At 41.3% G+C, this 23,468-nt stretch overlaps 1 protein-coding gene across 1 annotated transcript in view; it reads left to right on the plus strand.

The window, feature by feature from the left end:
* med30 (mediator complex subunit 30) overlaps window positions 1–21,127 on the plus strand; it is a 32,294-nt gene extending 11,167 nt beyond the window's left edge. Inside the window, exon 5 of the mRNA XM_070921717.1 lies at window positions 20,306–21,127. Within this exon, the coding sequence (XP_070777818.1) occupies window positions 20,306–20,401 (96 nt within the window). The 3' untranslated portion in view covers window positions 20,402–21,127. The remainder of the gene's footprint in view (window positions 1–20,305) is intronic.
* The last annotated feature ends 2,341 nt before the right edge of the window (window positions 21,128–23,468 follow it).

The raw sequence follows: 23,468 nt of genomic DNA on the forward strand, positions 1-23,468 counted from the left end.
TGTATGTGCATTGTGCTGGCTCTGTACAGATTGTGCATGCCAAGCCGTCTGAATGTGCTGCAATGATAATGGTCCAAGGTCAGGAGTGTCGGCAGCAGAGATGAGAATTGGTTATTTTTAAGAGCTCAGCGCAGCTCCCCTGGCTGCTTTTAAATGTTAACACTACAGTGAAACATTGCAGTGAACCCTGCGCTCAACTGCATTCAGCCCCGTCCAAAACAAACAGGATCTCCTTTTCACACAAAGCCTCCATACCCGCAAAGAGTATGATAAAAGCCTGCTGAGATTGTAGCAGATAAATAACCAAGTGTTTATTCCAACTCTTTGAATGCAATACTGGACAAAAAAAATTTGTTTTAGAATTCCTGCTAAAAAGAAACAAATCTTTTCTCACTTTTCTTTGTGTGTTTCAGTGATGGTACATAAAATACTGGACTTGAAAGTGAGCGTAATTTTGTCCTATTAGAGACCTGTGTATGGATGTGATTAATAACCTTGTTTATGATATGACCTTCCCCCTATGCAAGGCATTAGCATGCAAATTGAGTTCCGTCAAATGATCCAAGTATATAGAGATTGAGAAGGCTACCGTAATACGCTCAGGGCTCACATTATGCAATCCTTAACACATAGCAACCTATCCTAGCACCTTAGTATGCATGTATGTGTGTGTGTATAAAACTAGCTCATTATACTGTAGTGTATGCAGTAAATAGGCATATTTCACTTATTGTAAAGTGAAATGTACCATACATTCAATGCACTATATAGAGGATGTGTTGATAGCCACAAATCCTTCTTTAACTAGTCTGCTTTTCTTCATCTACATCTTTATGATTAGTCTTGATTTAATAAGCGGACTAATTAAGGGATAATTTCGATTTCTGTTCCCTTAAAGGTTCCCTGTGGAGTTTTCTTGTAAACAAACAAAAGATGCATCGAAACGCGTTATGTGTGTCCTTGAGGCCTAAACAAAAGTGTTGAATGCATATCCTTTCTCTTAACACATTTTCAGAGCAGATTTTTCTTAAAAGTTTGAAACCTGCATTATTTATATGCATGTTTACTATCTTGCAGCCTTCTCTTTCCCTGCATCTCTTGCGGCATTACTGGCACCTGTGAAACAGTGGAATAATGCGAAACTGTTGGCAAGAATGTGTGTCATGTGTGTGTGCACAAGAACAAACAAAACAGGGACCCACACATAAAAAATTGCTCCATAGTGCTATTAGTGGTCAGAAATGACTCCTTTAAGCAAGAGTTGTATGAGCTGCAAAGAGAGAATCTACTTAAGTAAATGAATGATACAAAAAAGACAGTCTTACTAGTCTTCACCAGTTTAAATCCCTCATTTTCAATGGTGCCTGTTGTAGGGATGTTTCTCTTGCCTTGCTGAGATGCTTTACTGGATGGTGACGCTTCAGGTGACAAGCGCTTGTGGTGTTTTTTCTTTTGTTGGCAGAGGGCTTTTGGCTTAATTAACCGTGTACGTCATCTATCTATTTTATGTCAGACTTTAACCCATACCCGCTTGGGATCGTCTCATTCACTTTGTGGCCAAATGGGGCTTTAAGTGGCCACACCACCAACGTCTTATTACCTCATTTATCCACAACAGCTCTTTACATTTAAGTAATAAGTTAGTTGTGACAGCTGGGCTCTCACCAGTCTAGCTATTTGACTTTTGATACCAAAACATTAGCATGTGGTGTGTTCAGCTAACTCAGCCAACCCCTCTGTTATTTTCCCTATTTTTGGAAGAAGTGCGTTCTGCCATATGATCAACATTGTCAAGGGATGTAATCATTTGTCAGTTATCGACAGTATGTTGACATTGCTAGTTTTTCTATTGAGGACATTTTCTATCAAGATCAGTGTTTAATTAGCCGCCCAGCCCTACCCCGAGGCTAGAACTCGAACTTATTAGAAACACAGCCTGGCTCTCGGATATCCAGTGTGTACCTCGTGTTTGCAGCATATTTAGCTGTGATTTTGCCCAGACTGCCCAGCTGCACATTAAGGCGGCAGTAAGGACAGCAAGCTTTGGGGAGTTAAAGCGGTTAGTCTGATCAGCAGAGTAGAGATGCAGCGGTACAGGGGAAGCAGATGTTTGTGGCCTGGCTACATCTGCTGCAGTCACTCCAGCCAGATAGGGTAGTTCTGGATGAGAGAGGGATGATTGGGAGCAGGGAGAGGTGGCAGGAAAGAGGAAGAGAGATAAGAAAAAAAGAAGAAGATAGCTAAATGGCAGAGAGATGGAGTAATAGATGGAAGGAATAGAAAGATGAAAAGAAAGCTTCTGTTGAGTAAAAGGAGAGAGGGAAATGGACTGTTCAGGTGGAAAAAGATGGATGGATGACCAGACAGATAGATGTGTTGTCAGGGAGAGTAGACGCTTGAAGAGGAGGGTAGAGGACGAAGGGACACTGAGAGAAACAAACAGGTAGCAAAATGCAAGTAAAAGACATTAGAGTGACGTTTTTGAAATGAGAGAAACTGAGTATAGCGGCAGCAGAGAGTCAGCGGCCTGTTGATGTACAGCAAAGAATAGACAGGTAAAAGATTGATGAAAGGATGGATTGATAGATGTGTAGACAGCTGTGGATTGTCAGAGTTAAGCCGTTCCCATTCAGATAGGGTCTTCAAAAGGAATAACAGAAGACTGATGAAATTCAGCTGCAGCAGGGAAAATAGGGAGCCCTCTGTAACAGGATGCCGAGAGAGAGAGAGAGAGAGCGAAGATTGATGCATAAGTGAAAAGATAAGTCCAAGCATGCTTCAAACTCTCCAGCTGATATGTCACACTGGTTTAGGATTGCCGGCCTCATATTTCCCCTTAGAAAAGCCGAAAGTAGATTTTTTGAAAAGATGGCTTCTATCAAAATTTAAATTCACTCACTGCTGTAAATAATGAACAGCGATATAATGCATCTTCATGGGAAGGGGTGATAGGCAGAGTGATAGGATGGCAGGGTAATAGGATTCTAAATCCATGGATGGGGATTTTAGTACGCTCTGTTCTGAGTGAAATAACCTTGGAACAGACACCACCCTTGTTACCATTTGACAGAAGAGAGAGAGATCTGAAGAGAGCCATTGAAGTGTGTGTTCTGTCTTCACAAGAGGGAATAATGTAAAGTAGAAGAGTTGGCTCAGCCCTAAATGTCCATGCCGTCCAATACCTACTTAATCCTTGTCTGCAGCCCCGTCTCAAGCCCGGCTTCTGCTATAGACTGCAGAAAAATATTGACATAGCATCTGTGACGACACGGAGGAACGTTTTGAAGCCTGATATTTGCTGCTTGCTCCCAAAGATCCAAATTTGGCGAGTATGGTGGAGCTTTAGTTAAATTGAGATTTGGTGTGTGGCCCTGAGAAGATGTGAAATTAAGCAAACATGCTTGAACACATGCATCTTTAAGCCTTAATATCCCCTTAATAAAACCTTTGAAAATGCCACCAAGACACTCATTAGGACTAGTGAAATTAGCCAGTACAACCTGTTGTGGAAACACACTATTGATTACTGGAGATCCCATTAAGGCTGCAACTAGGGATTGTTTTCATTATAGGTTAATCTGCGGTTAGTCGTTTGGTCAAAAAAGAATGTCAGAAAATGGTGAAAAATGTCCTTCACAATTTCCCAGAGCCCAAGGTTGAAATTGCTTCTTTTATCCAAACAGCAGTCTAAAACTCAGAGAGGTTCAGTGTATTATCATATAAGCCTAAGAAAACCATAAAGTTCACATTTAAAAGCTATATCATTTTTGTTGATTGTAGCACAAATTTTCCTGAATATCAACAAATGATAATAATGAATTAATGTGATTTCCATCCACTATTGTTGTGTGAATATTAGGGGTTGGGCGAGATAAACAGCTGGTGGTGCTGATTCTCCACTCAGGCTGCAACGAGGTGATGTACTCAAAAGAGTGGCCGTCAAACCTAGCTGCCCTTTTTAAATGAACTACATCAAGCCAGGAAGGAAGTGACCCTGACCCTCCGTTGTAGCTGTCACTTCAGCCCAGTTTCATCCCATTCCCCATCACCCCAGGCCCATATCCCACCTCTTTTCAGTTGAAGCCTGAAGCCCACCCCCCAAGCTGATGGCGTTGAACAGGTAGTAAAAGTAAAGGGGGAATGGTGGTGGAAGGAAGGGGTTGGCTGGAGGAGAGGCAGATAAATGCCTCCTCCATGGTAATGTCTGGCTGCTTTATGGGGTGTCCTGACTGTGAGTGATAGCCTTGCTCTCGTTATCTGTCGATTGGGGTAATTGCTGTTTGTCGGAGTCTGGCTGACGGATGGTGATGCAATCTGCCCAGCGTTGGAGAGGGGGAGGAGCGGGGGGGGGGGGGGGGGCATCACTCTCATCACTCTCCACAAGTGTCTTTACTAAGGAAGCATGCTGTGTGTGACAATATGTTTTTGGATTTAAGTGTGTTTGAATGTGTATATCCCCCCAGTGCATATGTGCCTGAATGAAAGTGTGATATTTGTCCTTGTTGGCTTTATGTAATACGCATGTAGTATGTAACGAGTTGCAGTTTATGCAAATGTGAGTGTGTATATGAAGAAGTAAAGTTTATTTGAGCATGTGTGAAAGTCAAGGGTGTTTGCATAAATGTTTAAGATGCATTAGCCATAATTCATTGGTGCCTAATGGGTTGCGATTGCTCAATCTCTGTGCCGCAGACCTCTGGTGCCGTCGAATGTGATTGTGCATATCAATTCAGGGTCCCCAGTCATCCACGCTGTTTCTGCTCCAATAAAACAGACCGAATTCTGTGGCACCCAAGTGACCACAAATTACAGCCCTAATGAATATCCTGCGTTTCTGGTCACATGCCAATTAATGAAGGAAAACAAAGAATATGACAAATAAATTTGCTTGCAGAATTTCTCACAGAGCGCTAATTTGGATGGAGCTTTTGTGTTTTGAGCAGCGTCCATTTTTGCCAGCTGTCTGTAGCGAGTGCCGTCCAAGTCGGTGGGAATCAGCCTCCTTTCTGCCTGCCTGGCTGACTGATTGGCCAACTGATTGACTGGCTGGCTGTCTGGCTGAGTGACGGTGCATTTTGCAGAATGGAGGAAGGATGATTCATAGCGGCTCTCCGGACTACTTGATAATCATTCCATCTGGGGTGTGGGACAGGCTGTCTTGTCATTGGCACATTACTCATCGTTTGTTCTCTTCATACATTGCCCGCTCCGTCTTTCCATCCTTCTATCTATCTATCTATCTCAAGGGCCTTGAAAATGACCCTCCACCCTGGAGGGGTGGGTGGTAATGCTGGACCTGTGCGACATGGCGGACCCCCGCTGTTTTCTCTGCTGCACCTGCCCCCCCACCCCCCGCCCCTGCCCCACCCCTCTGCTGCAGCCTGCCACTGCCACTCGCCTCGCGTTTGATTTAATACCAGCCTAAGTGTGAATAAATTCCTGTCACAGCCCATTAAGGAGGCCTTGGAGAGATCTGGCCTGTTATTAATTCTCCACAGCTCCTCTCTTTCTCTCCCCTCTTTTAGTTACTATCTCTCCCACTCTGCTGCTGCTGCTCCTCTCTCCCATGCCCCCTCACCCTCCTCCTGCGCCCCCCCCCCCCCCCTTGCTTTTTTAATACCCCGTTAATTACCGCGTCTGTCCTCTTTATTCAAATGAGAAAGGGAGAAATTAAAAGCAGGGGGATGTTTGTAATTTCAAATAGAAAAGCCATCCACTGTCTGCCTTTGCCTTTGCTCTTCTCTCCTCTCCAGACCTGTGCGAGCTAGCTGCCGGCTCGGCATGTATAATGAATTCCAGTGGCACTGGCGGTTAGTTTTATCTGAAGAGCAGGCGGGGAGTCTGCTGAGGCCTGATGATAAACAAACGCAACCTCCTAACTGTAATAAGACCGGGAGAGAGGGACGCAGCTTGGTCGGCAGATGCTCTCTCTCTCTCTCTCTCGCTCTCTCTCTCTGTCTTTCCATCTCGCTGGCTTTGCTCTCTGATTCCTTGTTTCCTTCCTTCTTTCTGTTTCTCTTCTCCCAGTTTTTCTCTCCCACAGACCCCTGCTGTCCTCCACGCCCTCTCCCTTTCTGTCTCCCTTCCTTCTTATACCTCTCTTCCCGTCCGCCACCACTATGTTCAGGCTCCAGAATTAGTAGGCTGTGCACAGCGGGTGCCCGTACCTCTGTCTTATTAGCAGCCTCATATGTGGCCCATTAGACGCTCTCTGTATGCCAAGGGCTTTTTAATTGTTTTGCTGGGGTCAGAGGGGCAGTGTAGCCGCAAAGCTCTTGGAGAGGAGGAATCAGAGATATTTTTAGGAGACTGTGTTTTCTTGGTATTTTGTTGCATTTAGTGTCAAGTGCAGCCCCAATTATTTCTGCTTTGTGTTACAGTGTTTAAGGGCTATGTAAGCAATTAGAGGTGCAGAGCTTTTTTTAAACTATTGTCTGACTGTGCCGGGGTGTTTAGGGCTATTGTTTACATGAAAGGAAGGTGTGATGTAAGTTTTTTTTTTTGCTGTATTGTGCTCATAAATTGGCAGGTGTGGTGTAGGTAGGTCACTTGTGTAACATAAATAAAAGGCACATCAAGGCAAGCTTCATATTTTACGGATGCGTTTGAGGCTGCTTTTAAAGAGGAAAAGAAATGTAGGATGCAGATGCGTATACACATCAAATAGAGGTAGGTTCACGTAAAAGACCAAAGGTTCCAGTAAAGAGAGATGTTTTTAATTTTAGTTTTAGCCTGGAGCACTCTCAGGTCATCAGGCGTCCACTGAGAGCATGAACGATAATGCAGTTTTACACAGGTAAGAGAAAATAAGCCACTGTCTGTAAGTTTCTGTAGAATTCTTGTCTCTTCAAAGCACTGCTTGTCTTAAAATTTTACATTTCTGAAACATACCCAAGTAATAATTGTAGTGATAATAATGTTTTTAGCTGCAACAAATAATCGCTTAATCAATTAGTCTATTGACAGAAAAATAATCTGCAACTATTTTGACAATCAATTAATCGTTTGTTATTTTTCAAACACGATGTCAAACATTCCCTCGCTCCACCTTCTCAATCGTGAGGATGTTCTACTTTTTTTGTCTTTGTAAACTCAGTGTTTTGGGGTTTTGGACTGTTGGTTGTACAAAACCTACAATTTGAATATGTCGCCTCAGGTTTTTGGAAGTTGCAAGGGGCATTTTTAAAACAGTTTTCTAACATTTTATTTAGGCGTGGTGTGTTCCTAAGGTTGTGCTAAAAGAGTAGTGTGAAGAATAAGGATTAGAAAAAAATCAAGATAAAGATTATAAATGTAAAAAAGTTAAATGTACTAATATGTCACAATTGCAAATATGCAATGAGCAAAGGTTTTGCTTCAGACAATGTGCAAGACAAGGCCGAGTTTATACTCCTATAATCCTGATGGCCTGAGGAAAGAAGCTTTGTCTTTGTATTGTTTATGTGAAAGAAAATGCAAAAATGAACACATATACTAAACACTAGGACAGAACTAACTTTTAAATACATGCAGGAGAGGATAAAATTATAGCAGGCTGCTAGACTTAATCCAAAATATACAGTCTTTTTTTAGTTTCTCTGATCTTTTACACATAGATATTATCTATGTATCCTATAGATCCTACATGGAAGATAATGCCTGAAACGGGTTTGTATTGGAGTGGCAACGTTAGTAGATGTGGTGCAGTGGATGTAGAAGTGGTGGAGTGCCTGAAACATACCCCAACTTCCTCCTCACTTCCAAGCACAATCTGGAGTCCAAGTCTCTGCGGAGGAGGTCAGGGTCTCTGGCTTGTCTCCAAGTCTTATCCAGGGATGTACCACCTCCACTGGTGCAGTGTTAGGCAGAGTTACATGCTCACCACCTTATGTATCTGCAGTGGCGCTCAGCCAAGGGATTCTTTTCAAATGTATTCTGTGGAGTTGTCAGTGGAAGCAAACACTTATGTTATAATTCAATGATTCTCACCTAAACACACATCAGTGTCCTTGACATTTAAACAATGCCACCTCTTCATCTGTGCAAAATCTCTCTGTCGTTTTCTTTGTCATTTGGTTGTATATTACAAACTAACCTTTGTCTTGTGTACCGTGCTCTTGAGCATTAAAAGTGTGACAATACTGTAAGAGATTTTTGTCTCGTTCCTCGTTGTCAGAGTAGGGTTATAAAATTGCCACGACACCATCCACTGTCTGATGAGTTGCACTCTCCCTGTTGGCCGGTGTGAGCAGCAAAAGCCACAGAGACCACAAGACAACGATTTTTTTTGACAGTGTGATAATTTCTGAGATTTTAATTTCACAGTTTTGTGATGCCACAAAGACGTAAAAACTTTTAGTCTGATGGATAGACCTTGAGACTTGAAAGGTATGACCCTCTGCACTCTGCAGAAGTCACCGGCTGGTAAAATGCATTCAAACTATTCAGGAACCTGCACATCAAAACATTACTCAGCACGTCAAAATTCTCAGTGTGTAAGCGCCGTGACTTGTGCTCCAGCGCGGGTTGTTTCTAAAATGCATGTCCCTTTCCTCTATCGGTAAACAAGGCTATTGTTGTTATCTTTACAGCAAAATGGGAAAAAAAAAACTAGCAAACCGCGGTGAACAGATAATCATAACACCAAGCACACCATCCGAGAAGTGACGAAGCATTTTAGATTTGATATCACAGATGGAAAATTTGTAGATAAGGATAAGGACTGCTTGCTGACTTTGTAAAATGCAGCTGGCGTTAGCTTGTCACTCAAATGAGGCAGTGAAGGCACCACAGATGAATGGAACAATGTTAAATCTACAACACTATTTAGAATTAGGCTACATGGGTTGTTTTCAAATTGAATTAAATTAATTACGTGTCAGTTCATCCACAGGTTTGGCTGGACGGGTTAGCTAACAGGTATTTGTTTTGCAGTCTACATATGACGACTAATATCAGAAAAAATGAAAACAACAACACGCTTCCTGGTGTGCTGTGTGTGGGCTGTGAATGGTCTGATGAGGTGCATTTGTTTCCAGATTTAGCTGCGGTCAGTGTTTGTTGTCAAGAGCTGATTGAAGATCTGCGCTGTGACTGCCAAAGGGCGTGTTACATCACCTGAAAGCCTGCTGGGTTTTTTTTTGTGCTTCAAACCCTGTCATCACTTTTCATTCTACTTTTTTCTTTTTTAGGAAAGGGAAAGCTGCTTGCTCAGGTGCTGGCAGAAATGTTTACGCTTGAACTTGAGAAGAAACTGCTTTGTGTGTATGTGAAGAGTCAATTAGAGTTTTGACAGGGGTGAGGCACAAGTAAAACGCTTGTTCCCTTTTCAACCTCAACTCTTCCGTGCACTCTGTAAACAACATCTCCTGCGAGCGGATTGGAGGCTTTAAATTGGAATTACCTCTCTTTTATCTTTGAAGAAATCTGCCTGCCTGTTTCTTTTTCCTCTCCCCCCCTACCGCTGCCGTCACTCTTAAGGCGATAGAAGTAATTAGAACCAATATTACTTTGTTGGAGATGTGCCATAGGGGAGCTGATTTTAAGTGCTTGTGAGTGTTTGCACCAATTTAACACATCACTCATCGTCAGAAGATGCTTTTGGGCACCTGAAGAACATTTAAATCAAAGGTTTTTTAACCTCATAGGAACCCTCCACTGCCCATTAAAAACCCTTGAAGTATCATGTTTACGTAGAGTGTGAGAGGAGGTGTTCAGCTTGGTCTCAGAGGATTTAAGCTCCTGACAGACATCTAAGAGAGATGAAAGAAAGACGTCCTGTCTGCTCTGAGATTGTGACGGTGGGGTATCACTCTCCGCAAATGCTGGCTTCAAGCCCTCAACGCTCGCGTGCATGCGTGAACGCATAAGCTCACGCGTACAAGTACACAGTCATACCTACAGTGCATGCACACTCAGGAACGCCACATCATCTGCTCCAGTCTACAAATCAGCCCTCCAAGCAAGCCTTCAAGCAGCAGCCACTCTCTGCTGCTGCTTTCAAACTGCGCTCTGCTTTCCCCTTTAGTCCCTGCGATAAGCTAGCTAGTTAGCGGCGCAGATGTCAAAAAAGGAAAGACCTCTAATTAAACATAGTGAGCAGGAAGCCTCAGCCGTTTGACACTGTTTAATGCTGTCTGACGTAGAGTCGATATATATATCTATCTATAGGTGCTGATATTATTGGGCAACTTAAGACAGTTATATTGGTGTTATGTTGGGAATTTCTTTTTTTTTGTTATGTTGGGAAACACGCAAATAGAAATTGTAGTATGCCATTTTGCCCTTATTTTTCTCTTTTGATTTATAACAATTTAAAGATGTTTTACAAAAGAAAAATCAACAAAACTGACAGCTGGTTGTCTCCCCTCAGGGAAAAGTCCGTTTTTACAATTTCAACCTTTTCAACTTTTTCCGTACCCCCACCCCAAGTTTTAATGATATTTGTTGTTTTATTTATATTAATTATAATGATTTTATTACTGGGAAAGTTTAGAGATTTTACTGTCATCTTTGTAGAGGTAAAGGTTATTGTTCAACTGTACTGTATCCTGCCTCTGTAGATTTGTCACAACTCTAATAACCGGATTTGCAAGGTAATTGCAAAGAAATCTGTTTATTTGTTGTATTGAAAAGAGAGTTTATGTGTTAATATAAAAACTGAATATTTTAAGTTATATCTTCATCATTTCTTTTTTTTAGTCTCATATGTTGATGTGGTTTGGTCTCAAAAATCACGTATTTGTTGGTCTCTACCTGTAACTGAGGGCTTTGACTGTATGTCTGTGCTTTAAAGGCCAATACATTTTGAAACACAGAAGAATGTGATTTGAATTTCAGTCTCCTCATCAGTTCTCATGCTGCTGTAGCTGCTCTGCTGTTGTGTACAAATGAACCCTTTCGCTCTCCTGAACTAAGTATGAACTTGCACTCAGGCATTATCTTCTTGTATCTTCTTAGGTCTGCTAAAAAAAGGAAGTTACTGTAATATGTGACTTCTGCGGTGAAATAGACATGTTCTCTGCCTAATATGTCACTTTCCCCCTACCCAGTAAACATAGCTGTATTCCTTGGATTTTGCTTCAATGTGCAATTTTGCTGATGGTTAAGTCGCTTGCATGGCTGCCCATCATTGGTTTTAAAGCAACAGCACTCCAACCTTCTTGCCCCTCATTTATTATCACTGGGAACCAAATCACAAAGGAAAGCACAATCGATGGGGCTACCTGGCAGAGGCTCAAGTGCTTAGGAGAGAGCGAGGGGGCGCCTAGCCTCAGATACCTCTAAAGGGCTAAATCGATTGCAACCGTTCTGCAACAGTCGGCTGACACTGCAGGCTTTCCACCTGAATGCTGAGGACGTATTGAAAGAACCCCGTTGGTAGGTGTATGCGAGGATGACAACATGGCTATTGTATTTCTGCCACCCCTTTTTATCTGCCTTCAAAATCCCTTTAAAGGGCTTCATTCCCCTGGGAAAGCCCATGCCAAACACAGAACACACTGGCACTTAAGCCTTCCCGTTGAGAAAAAGCCATAAAGTTTATAAAGTCAATTAAGGCTTTTTTAACTGATGTCAGGCAAATTAAATCTGCTTGGCCCGGCTCCCTGTGGGTACACTGTCAGATGGTAAACCAGGGCCCACTTAGCGTCACAGGGCTCCCCAGGCAGGGCACAGAGCAGTAAGCAGCTTACTTACCCCCAACTCACTTGTGCTTTTTACAAGTTTCCTCAGAGAGGGCAGTGTGTTTTCCATCAAGTGACATTTCACTTTGGCGGAACGTTTTTAGCACACATGCGCTCACGTCACGCTGAGGTGCAGTCTGGGAGCATTCACGATTCACTTGACCACGTTCAAATATTTATTTATTTAAAATGAACTATGAAAACATTACATAGTGTGAACAGATGAATGTGATGTTGTATTACCCAGGACAGTTATCTAGAGAGTCTCTGACTAGGAGATACAGACGCACAGTAGAAGAGGTTCTTCAGATGCAAAACAAATCAATGTATTCCTTGTTCAGAAGATGACAAAATGAGAAAATGCGACTAGTTATAAAAATATAACAAACTCACTGGCAACTAAGATGCACGTGAAGTATGTTTGTAAGGATTTTAGGATTTCAGGATTATTGTACAAGGACTGACATAATAAAGGGAGTGCACTAGAGCTCGGATTTCTGTCAGCAGCTGCTGGTAAATATTTGTTTTACAGTCTTGAGCTGATGGATCTCAGAGGTGAACTTAAATTTTATAATAAGTTTTAAAATAAGTTCTGTGATGAGGTTCGACCCACGCAGGTCATTATTGACTTCATCTTGAAGCCAAAATAAATATCCCATGAAGCAGACCAGTATGTGGACTGTCTGGACAGGGATACAGTAGTTTCAGAGGTTAGTGTATTGAATATGGGTTCTCTTACTGCAGACACGCTCATTACTAAAACTATTGGCTCCTGGAGTTTGCTTTGTCCTAATTCTTCTGCCTAATAGGGAGTTGCATTTCCTTGAGGACATTTTTCATTTTTGCATAATTTAAGGGATCGCCGCTTTCTGGAAAAGCACCTTTCCACAAAGCTGAGGCTCCTCTCCAAGTTTGTGTCACACTTATTATAAACCATAGAATTTAATTAAATTTGACTTGCGTTTCTGCCAAGACACTCCATCTCACTGTCTGAGGACAGCAAGGAGTTTCAGCCTCTGTAAACCATGCGAAAAGACAAAAACTGTTTTTGTTCCCGGTAATGTACAACATTTTAAGGGTTTAGGGTCTGTAGCATTTTATCAAATCTGAATCCTTCTGAATCCCTTAACAAATCTTTTTAGGTAGTTTGTTTGGTACAGAGTACATAGTTGCCTACGATGTGAACGTATGAAATAAAGGCATCTTAGCATTTATTTTCCTCAGTATCGTGCCTAAACCACACAGAGATTCTACTGAAAGTGTGTTGGGCTTTCATCACATGTTTTTGTCACTGCTCTGTGACATTCATTAACCCTTTGCTCCTCACTGGGGGGCTGTGATGCAGCTGCAGAGGCTATAGAGGATAAAGTAAAAGCAACACCCCTCTTTGTCAGTTAGGAAGTACCCTCCCACAATTGCTGCATTTGACAGACGTTTCATTGACTTTGGTTTATCCACTCTTCAGAATGTTCCGTCATATTAACAGCAGACTATACGTCACCGGATGCCTGTAGTGTCAGTAGACTATCTCAGAGAGACTGTGAATGAATTAGTTCAGGAGTTAATTGGCTGCGGAGTTTAAAGAATCCGACTTTTTTTCCGACTTGGAACCAGATCCAAAATGGAACTGGCTGTTGGAACTCATCCATACTCTCCCCTTCCTCTTCATTACCCCTCCTCGTCCTCTTCCTCTCCTCTCCTCTGTCTTGTGTCCTCTCGTCTTCATCCTGCTCCTCTTCCTCCTCCTCCATCTCCTCCCCTCTCCTCCATCTCCTCTTCCTCTCTTCTCGACTCATCTTGTCTCCTCCTTCGCTCCTCTGTCTTGTTTCCTCTACTCTTTCCATCCTCCTCTTCTTCCTCTTCTGCCTTCTCTCCTCTCCTCTTCCTCTCTTCTCTCTCTCATCCCCCTTTTATCTACTCTGTCTTGTTTCCTCTCCTCTTCCCATCTTTCTCCACCTCCTCTCCTCTGCCTCTCCTCTGGTCCCCTCTCGTCTCCTCCTCTCCTCTCCTCTCCTCTCCCTAATCCCTTCTCCTCGCTCACAGACACTTACACTTGTAATTCTCAGCCAGATCCGTTGGAGTCAAAGCTGAGATTTGAGTCGCCAGCGACAGGGCGGATTAACGGAGGAATCCTGAGTGAAGGCACGTTTTCGTTCCACTTCCTATATTCCTCCTCTCTCCTCCTGCTTGTGTGTGTGTGTGTGTGTGTGTGTGTGTGTGTATTTTAATCTTTGGCGTTTCTTCCCCGCCATCATCTCAAAGCCCCTCATCAAAAAGTGACGAGAGTGTTCTTAATGTGCTCGGAGAGTGCGGTGGTCATGTTTCTAATCGTAGATGAAACGGGTTAAATGGCTAAAAAGCAGATGAATACCTCATCTTATTCATATAATAATATAATTACAAGATTAGCTTGATTTTTCTATAATGTTTAATGGATCAAAAAAACCTCCCTGATCGGCTTTAATGTGGAGATAATGCAACAGAATTAATTAATAAAGAGATGCCAATTATAAAGCTTGATAAGCCTGGAGACGCCCTGTTGTTTGATGGCCTACATTTGACAAGTCCCACGTGTTTACAGATTACAATGTTGTGCATCCGATGTGCCACCGAACGTCGAGCAGCGATGTATTGAAAAATCCATTTACTTTTAATTGATCTCCAATGGGCCTACAACGATAATGTATGAATATATATATATATATATATATATATATATATATATATATATATATATATATGTATATAGTGACAAATTGATTTCAGGTCAGGGAATGTCTTTTGGTGGCCTGAGCCAGGATCTGTCTTGACACACAGAGATACTGTAGTTAGAGCTTCTCTTGTGGCAAAGTTTCTGTGGAGCAGAATTTTAATGAAGCGATTTCGATGAAAAATTCAGCTTTTTTTTCTTTTTTCTCCCCTTTCACTTCTGTGTCTCACCCCTCTACTGAGGACAAGCTTCTTTGATCTGATTTGGACGAAAGGGAAAAGGAGAAAAGGGAGCATGTTGAAGGGAATGTGAGAAAGGCAGACAGGGAGAAGCAGAGGAGGATGATGAGTATCAGCCCTTCATCCATGTCATTTAAACAAACCGTCATCTGTCCTGTTAGCTCTCCGCCCATTGTTCTGTTTTTAAAGGTTTCAGCTAATGATGGAGCTCCTGTCCTTCACTTGTACATCTAATCATTGCTCAGATATGCCCAACCCATCCCTGTATAATCTTTGGTTACTTTATCACAGAGATCCAAACGGGGAAAGGGATGTTTTAAAATTGATGGTGAAAAAAGCAGTTATACTCCTCAGCCTGTGACTCACAGGTCATATAAGACACTGTTCTTTAAGGAACAGTGGAGGACAACGGAAGAAGTCAAACTTTTACACATACTGAAGCAATGCTAGCAGTTTCCCCTATAGGAAAGAGTGAAAGATGGTACAATTTTACAGGCTATCAATTAACAAGACAAGTGAGATGTAGAAGTGAACATGAGTAAATCATGACGTGCTGACGTGAATCCCACACAGATATTGTGTTTCTGAATGTTTGAAATCTCAAGTCAAGTGCTTTACAAGACTGACACACAAGTAAGTAATTAGAAACAAAAATGAATTGGTAACAGACAATGTTAAAACAATTTCATGGTTAGGGCAGAGAATGACTGTTAGTTCCTTCTGAAAAATTTTTGTGCTTTTTTATGGGGCTGGCTGCAACTAACAGTCATTAATTAGTCAGTTGATCATTTTTCCTATAAATTGTTTAGTCCATAAAATGTCAAAACATTTTGAAAAATGCCCATCACAAGTTCTAAGAGCCAAAGATGACAACTTCAAATGTGTTTTTTCTCAGAATAACCATCTAAAACTTAAAGATAGTTAATTTCAATTAACAGAAAACACTGAGAAGCAGTAAATCTGAACTTTTGAGAACCAGCGAATATTTGCCATTTTTGCTTGATTAAACAACTTAAATAATGTGTTCACATTAACCACAGTCAAGCTGTTTTATGTACGGTTGCAAGTAAAGATTTTATTATTGATTAATCTGCCGATTATTTTTTTTTTAAATATCAGAAAATAGTGACAAATGTCCGTCACATTTTCCTCAAGCCCAAGTCACGTCTTCAGATTTCTCATTTAAATATATTCAGTTTACTGTAACATAAGACAAAAAAAGCTGAAACTAGGTGATGTTTAGCATTTTTGCTTTATAACTTACTTGAAATTGTAGCTGATTGATTTTCTGTCAATAGATTAATAAAATAATTGTCTCAGCTCCACTTTTACATAAACGATGCTGAACGAATGATGACATCTGAACATTTAGGTCAGACTGCAGTAGGACTGTAGTTACACTATGTTCACAAGCAACTTCTAAAATAAATCTGCTCTTACTGGATATGAATCAGACGTAAACAACAGCAAAGGAAGCTACTCTGACACGTCCATCAGGCTTAGCTGAAGTTACAGGGACTGGAATCGGATATGTTTTTGACCCCCCCTCCCCCACAGCCATGTTTAATCTCTTGACATGACATGTTGCCAAAACTCTGTCCAATAAACAAACTACTTATGAGTCCATGTGACTTTTGTTTACAAGACCCAGTTTACTTGCAGCTAGACTGTGTTTAAAAATCAGATCTCACCCTGGCTTGTCCTCTGCCCAGATGTGCTGTAAGTGCACCTGAGAGCTTCCTGCGGCTCTCCGATTGCACACACTCACCTGCACACACATATTAGGTATGCACACATCCTCACTCATTCATTCTGTTGAATACACAGACAATTCAAGCACTGATTGAACTATTTCTCCCCCGATACTGATTCAGATGCCCACACTCTTTTGGTTGTTAGCGTTAGCTAACCTTAGATGTCACAATGTCAAAACTTCCAATTTCACAGTAAATGCCTACCACTGCCTTCACATTAAAAGACATTGATTGTGAACCACATGCAGGAAGTGGTGTAGCATCAGCAGTAGGACTGAACTGATGAGTCGATCAACAGAAAAGTAATGAAAAGTAATCATCAAGGACAAATGTGAAGACACTGATGCTTTTGTCTGCTTAATGTTACTGTAAATTACATCTTTGTAGGTTTTGGATTGTTGGTCAGACAAAATAAGTTGTTTGAAGACATTCATTTTGGGAAATTGTGATGGGCTTTTTTCACTATTTGCCAAAAATTTATAGATGAAACAATGTTTTGTAAAAATAATCAACAGTTTAATTGAAAATTGTCGTTAGTTGCCCTAATCAGCAGTAACATTGCATCAAATGAACTCAGTAAAACAGAAAAGTGTGCATCGGTCACTCATGGCCAGTATGAGCCGATACCTAACCAGTGGATTGACTAACACACACTGATGCACACACACACACACACACACACACATACATTTAAACACATACAGACGTTTTCATATGCAGCCACACCCTCACGCTGACGCTGCACACACAGATATGCACATCAGACCATAACCACTTGCACAGCTGCACATGCTCATACACACGCACACACACACATATTTCAGCTCACCACATCTCACCGCACTTCCTCAGTGCGTGCCAATCTCCATTTCCACTTCATTTCGGGTCACTGTTCTTTTCCACCCTCTCCGCCAGCGTCTGCCAGCATTTCCAGGTTACATGAAGAAGGTAGGCATTCTGCCAGTCTGCAGGAGGCCTTCGGAGACAGGAGCTCAGACAGCGCTTCCTTGTTTACTTTCATGAGTTGTTGACTGGCCACCCTGCCGCGGCTGATGCAGTGTCAGAGCGTGTCAGAAGGGGCCTACTGTGGATTGAAAAGGCATCAAAACATTATTGTGGGGCCCGGCTGTTGAGTGGCAGGCCAAGAAATGAGGGAGTGCATCCGCTGGATTCCTGTAGAGGTGTTTTTGTGTGTGTGTGTGTGTGTGTGTGTGTGTGTGTGTGTGTGTGTGTGTGTGTGTGTGTGCTTGAGCCTTGTACTTGAGACAAAAAACGAGATGGTTCAGAGCTCCTTTTCTCTGCTTTGTTCTCCGTAGCACACCCTTTTCCCAAACATCGTATTATAGGTGTGAAGGATTAGAGTTGTGCTAATTATGAGGTTATGAATGGAATTATGTCTCCCTGAGGATGCAGAATCATTTCTGTGATAATAGCAGTCTTGTTATTCATATATCAAGATATGCCAGTGAGCCTTTTATAATGAATATGCCGTGAAGGCTGCCTCCATAGTCTTATTTCCACTGTGAAAAATGTGGAATTTTTACTAGATTCTTGTGGAAGAATCTCGATTCAAAAGTAGCTAATTTTGTCTTTGAAGCCAAATCTGCCCGTTTACGCTTGAAAACCGACATGAGAAATAAATCTGTGATTGCAGCTCTTTTTTTTTAGCTCCATGTAAAAAAAAAATGTTTTGCTCATTTAAAAAAGGACCAGCGTTGTATTCTTTGTTTAAAAAGTGTTTAAGAAATTACAAACGCTCGTGGTATTGTCTCATTAACGAAGAGTAGATGACCGAGTTATTTCAAGACTTGCTCGTCAGAGTAATGAGGCATATCCCATCTAATACACACACACACAGAAAATCAAAGTGAACGTCGGAGACAGAGAGATAGAAAGGGGAGAAGAGAAAAGAGTGAGAGAGCTTGAGAAACAGGGAGAGCCCCCCAGAGAGAGAGAGAGAGAGAGAGAGAGACTGGAAGGCCTCCAAATGTTCCACTCTGGAATATCTTCAAGGACAATCAGCTAAACAGTTGATATTAAGAGAGCTGTGTGAAATCGATTGCTCAAGGTGTTATCTGCGCTGCAAAAATGGCTGGTAATTAGTCATGGCTAAAGGAGTGTTACCGAGCGAGTGAGATGGATTTAATCTTAATAGATTTCTCTGCACTGCAGATACAGTAGCTCCTGAGTGAAGGAGCTCTCCTCCTCCTCCTCCTCTCTCTCTCTCTGGCTATTGCTCAGAAGAAAAGCAGCTGAGCAAGTAGCTGTTATGTTCTGCTGTTGCTAAATTTGCCCGAACCTTCAAATGTAGATGTTTTGCCCGAGTTACTCAAAGGCAGCACACATTTGGCAGCTGTACCTGTTTTTATTCTGACTTTCCGGCAGCGGCAGCAGCAGCAGCTCGGGAGCCATTATTTGTTTATGTATAAAGCTTGTGCAATGAGGTACTTCAGTCCACGGCAGCTGTTGACTTAGAGATCTTGGTAGCGCATTCAGAGGCAATCAGCGGACAAAGCCCTCAGTGACTGACGGGGAGATTGGGTTGTTTGCTCCTCTGTGATGTACCTGTACACCCCACCGAAGCAGAGGCCAGATGTGTTAGTTTAGCGATTAGCAGAGGCTCGGATTGATGAAGTCAACTAAAGTGCTCAGTATTTGGGGAGAGGTCAGTGAGCAGGTGGGAAAATTTTGTCTATTGTATGTTGAAGGAAGAAATACCTGAAGTTAAATGTGGCTTTCAAACTTTAATTAATCCTCGCCCCATACAAACTCTGAACGTACTGTGAAAGGACAAGGCGGGTTTTTATTTCATATTTTTGTTACTGTCAACAAAGACCATGAAAAAAACAAAACCAACATTTAGTCCGTCTCTCTACTCTGACTTACGTGTGTCGTCTATGGCACTCAACCCAAGGTCCATTCAGTCCTACTGAAGATGTAAATCTCCAGAAACAGGTCACTAATGTACTTCTGGCCTCGCTAGCAACATGGCTGTGAGTGTGGCGATGTTGCTCAGACTGAAATATCTCAACAACTATTGGATAGATTGTCTTAAAATTTAGTAGAGACATTCATGGTTTCCAGATGATGAATCCTGATGACTTTGGTGATCCCCTGACTTTTCATCTGGCGACACCAGCAGGTCAATACTGCGTTTGATGACCAAATAGCCTCAGTTGTACTTTGTCATGTGCTGTAAAGTACAGCCTTACAGAGCTGTAAGCATGGCTGTAAACTCTGTTTCCTACAATGTACTAAAATACTTTTTTGTTGGGCCACACTCATATTTGGCATTAGTTGTGATACTCGCCTAAGAATGAACATTCTCCATTTCCAAACACTACAAAAGCATAAAAACCTTGAAACAATGTCCCAACCCTTCACTTTAGATTGTTTTCAGGATAACTTGGACTAACACTACATTTAAAAGAAGGGAAACAGAGTCTTCAAATGTGTTTCTCACACATTTGCTGGGCAAAACCTCCCTCTTCATTTTCTCATGCCAGCAGCAAAAACAGCACAGTCATTAGGATCGAGATCACATCTGGAATCAGTTTTTCTCAGTTACGTAGTTAAGTAAATTATATTTTACAAGGACCTACAGTGGTATAGGAAGTGTGAAGTTTATGCTGTGTTGAAAGCATGATGCTAAAGTAGTGCTGATGGGAAAAAACTTTTCTAGTAGTGCAGTACAGCAGCTCAAATCTGTCTCCATGGGAATTTTAAATACCAGTGCTATGTGCAACTTTAATATCCTGCAAGACATGAATTATTTGTTTTCTTTGTATGTAATTGCTTTGTTGTTTTTTGAAGTGTTTTGTCAGTTGTTTGGCCTTTTTGATCTTTTTCAATCCTGGAATTAAATTGTTTTTTTTAGGTAGCTAAGGCATTCTGACATTCATATTTGTTGTTTGTTTTTTTTGTCATTTTTTCTTGCAGAAGCTGAAGCAGAAAAACCAGCAGCTGAAGCAGATCATGGACCAACTCCGCAACCTCATCTGGGAGATCAACTCCATGCTGGCTGTCCGGAGCTGAGCCACACCACACACACACACACACACACACACACACACACACACACACACACACACACACACACACTAATACATTTATTACAAATAATGGACGGGCAGATAGGCAAGATAACTGGAAGTGTGACAGGGTGCCACAGACTGGCTGAGGCTGCACTTTACAGAAGAAATGGGGACTTTGGCAATATCAACCCGTTTCCTGAAGAAGAAATAAGTAAAAAACGAGACGAGACAAATGAAGAAGAAAGGGCTTGACGCTAAAGAGAGGTGAGGAGACACCAGATAAAACACTCGGAGGGAGGGAGGCTGCTGGTGACATCAGTGTGGGCGATGGCAGAATATATTCTGTCTACCTCGATATTCTACATTTCAATCAGCGTGACGACTGAATTAATCTGAAGAGTTGATATATTATGTTTTATCTATTTGTAGGTACTAGCTGAATAGCAGGTTTATGCCTGTAGAGACACATTGATATATTCTATTTAATCCTCAAATTCTGTACATCTATTACTTTCATTTCATAGTATTAGAGTTGTGTGAAGTTTTTATATGACCCCTACAAACCTAATAAGAAAGACATACACTGTGGCGAAACTCTGAGTCTTATTCATACGATGTTGATCTGCCTTTTCTATTTGATGTAATATGTAAACTCATCAATGTTCTGCTCTGATTGGACTTGACATGTCATTGCGATGCCTTGTTAACGACTCTGCGGAACAATAAATCTTCCTGTGATTTTTAAAAAAAAAGTCAACGCTACTCTGTGCTGTGATTTTTTGTTTTGTTCATCAGTATATCTATTATCAAGCATTTGAGAAAGTTAATCTAAGACTAAAAACACTCCCACCTCAGAGTAGTTTCATCACACAACCACAAAATAGACATTTTAATGATGCGTTGTACTGCAGTTCTCTGATAGTTTGAATTATTTAACATTCGAAATGCAGAAACCACTTTTTATGTGTATTGGTAAAAACAATAGGCATATGATGCAAGAATATGATACCAGAAATAATTAAAAATATAATTATAATATTATTTACAAGTAAGCTATTCTCATTCGGCTGTAGGTGAACACTATGAGAGCTTAAACAATAAATGTATATCCAATATAAAATTGAAGACAATTTGATTAAATCCCAGTCAGCCTTCATCCAATCACATTTTAGAGCAAACTATAACCTGACCCATACTGGATTTTTGAGGCGATACTGATATTTGAGAGTTTTTAAAAAATCTGATAATTATACAGTTAAAAGTTTAAACACATAAACAAACCATCTTCATATGGATTCCTTTTGACTTGTTTTTTTTTACAGTGTAAAAACCAATTTACTAAATTAACTCAAACAGCATTTGGCAGCCATTTATCGTTCTAGCTCTATTACTAACGTTATAAACACACCTCTGACATATCTCAGCCATCTGTAATTTAAACGAACTAATGAACTAATATAAAATAAATAAACCCACGATTTGCATCAGTGCAGCTTGTTTTTCCTTAAGTAAATAAATCTGACCATTATCTGAGGAGTGATTTATTACTGCAGAAACTGTTGGTTGTGACAGATCCAAATCATAAAGCTGCATTTTCCCTGCTGTCGCTGTGAATTTGTGAGGATCTCGGTTTATGCAGCGAGAGAGAGAGAGAGAGAGAGAGAGAGAGAGCATTCACTTGCATCCTGCACAAGGTCCATCAAAAAAATATTTAATGTTAATAAGCTTCTAGTCATTAATGAGCATCTCTCCTTCTGTGTGCATTTTCTGAATGCCTTCTCCTGGCAACTCTGCAGCTCTCCTAAATATTAGCCGAGATAGGAGTCAGGAGTTAGGAAAGTGGATTTAATGCTCAAAATTAGAACTAAAGATGTGTCAGTTGGGAGTGATTTAGGAGTGATAAGAGCCCTTTTTTGATAGGAGGCCAGCTAATTCAACCAGGAGGAGCCTTTGGTCTCTGTTTACATTTTGTATTTTTACCCTGACAACAACAACAACCCTTGATTAATAGATGAGAAAAGAAAGAAAAGGAAGAATCCACAAACGACCTCATTCAATACAAACATGTAACACAAGCCAAAATCTGAGTACACGTGCGCGCACACGAGCACACACTCATATGACGGTCAAGTCAGGGATATATGCACGAGAATGTTGGTGTCTGATACGGGTGCGTTTAATAATTCAGGGCAAAGCCGGGGTCGTATCTACGATGTGTTATGAGGCTATTGTCCTCAGGGAGACGCAGAAGGACAGATGCAGCGAGAAGGCTTTCAGCAGAGTTAAAAAGAATCAATGCGATGAGTAGTGACTAATAAAGCCCTCCTCAGTGGTCTAATACAGGGGTGGTTATTATATATCCGAGGGCAATGCAGCATTGAGGGAATATTATTACTGTACAAATGGAGTGTGTTCTCATCCAGCTGAGGCAGAGGTCAGGGGCTGAGTACCTGTCCATGCACACGCGCATGGTCGCAAAAATGATGAAGCGAATCAAAGTGCGCAGAGTTACTCTGATGTTTACAATAAGCGCACACACCAACCATCAGTGCTCGTGTCGGCATATCCTCCAATCATGTCGCTACAATAAAAACAAAACCCTCTAACACTGTTCCATGCAATATCGTGTAATTTCCTTCCTATTTTTTTCAAAGGCCTTTAATTACTATGTTTTCGTATTTACTTTAACGTAAATAACTGATCCTTCAGTCGGGTTTAGTGCAGAACCCTTTTCCACCGTTTGCTTGTCGCAGACAAATTTTCGAAATCCGAGACAAAAACCCTCTGATCATCAGCACGGGCTCGTACTCACGATGGATCGCCTTGAGCTGTCTCAGACGCTGCGACTTGTTTGACTTAAAAAGCTAAAAAGCCTTGTGGCTGGTGAGGCAGGCTATCGTTTGAAACTCACTGATACTAATTCAATACACAAGTTTCAATATCGACACCAAAACGATACCTTATTTTGATTTTCTTTTTAATACAAAAGCTATTTTTCACTTAACAGAAGAAGGATACATTCAGAAATGTTAAGCATAGAAATTGTTTAGAAAATTGTTTCAGATGAG

The sequence above is a fragment of the Enoplosus armatus genome, chromosome 16 (genome assembly GCF_043641665.1).
Source record: "Enoplosus armatus isolate fEnoArm2 chromosome 16, fEnoArm2.hap1, whole genome shotgun sequence".
NCBI classification, from domain to species: Eukaryota; Metazoa; Chordata; class Actinopteri; order Centrarchiformes; family Enoplosidae; genus Enoplosus; species Enoplosus armatus.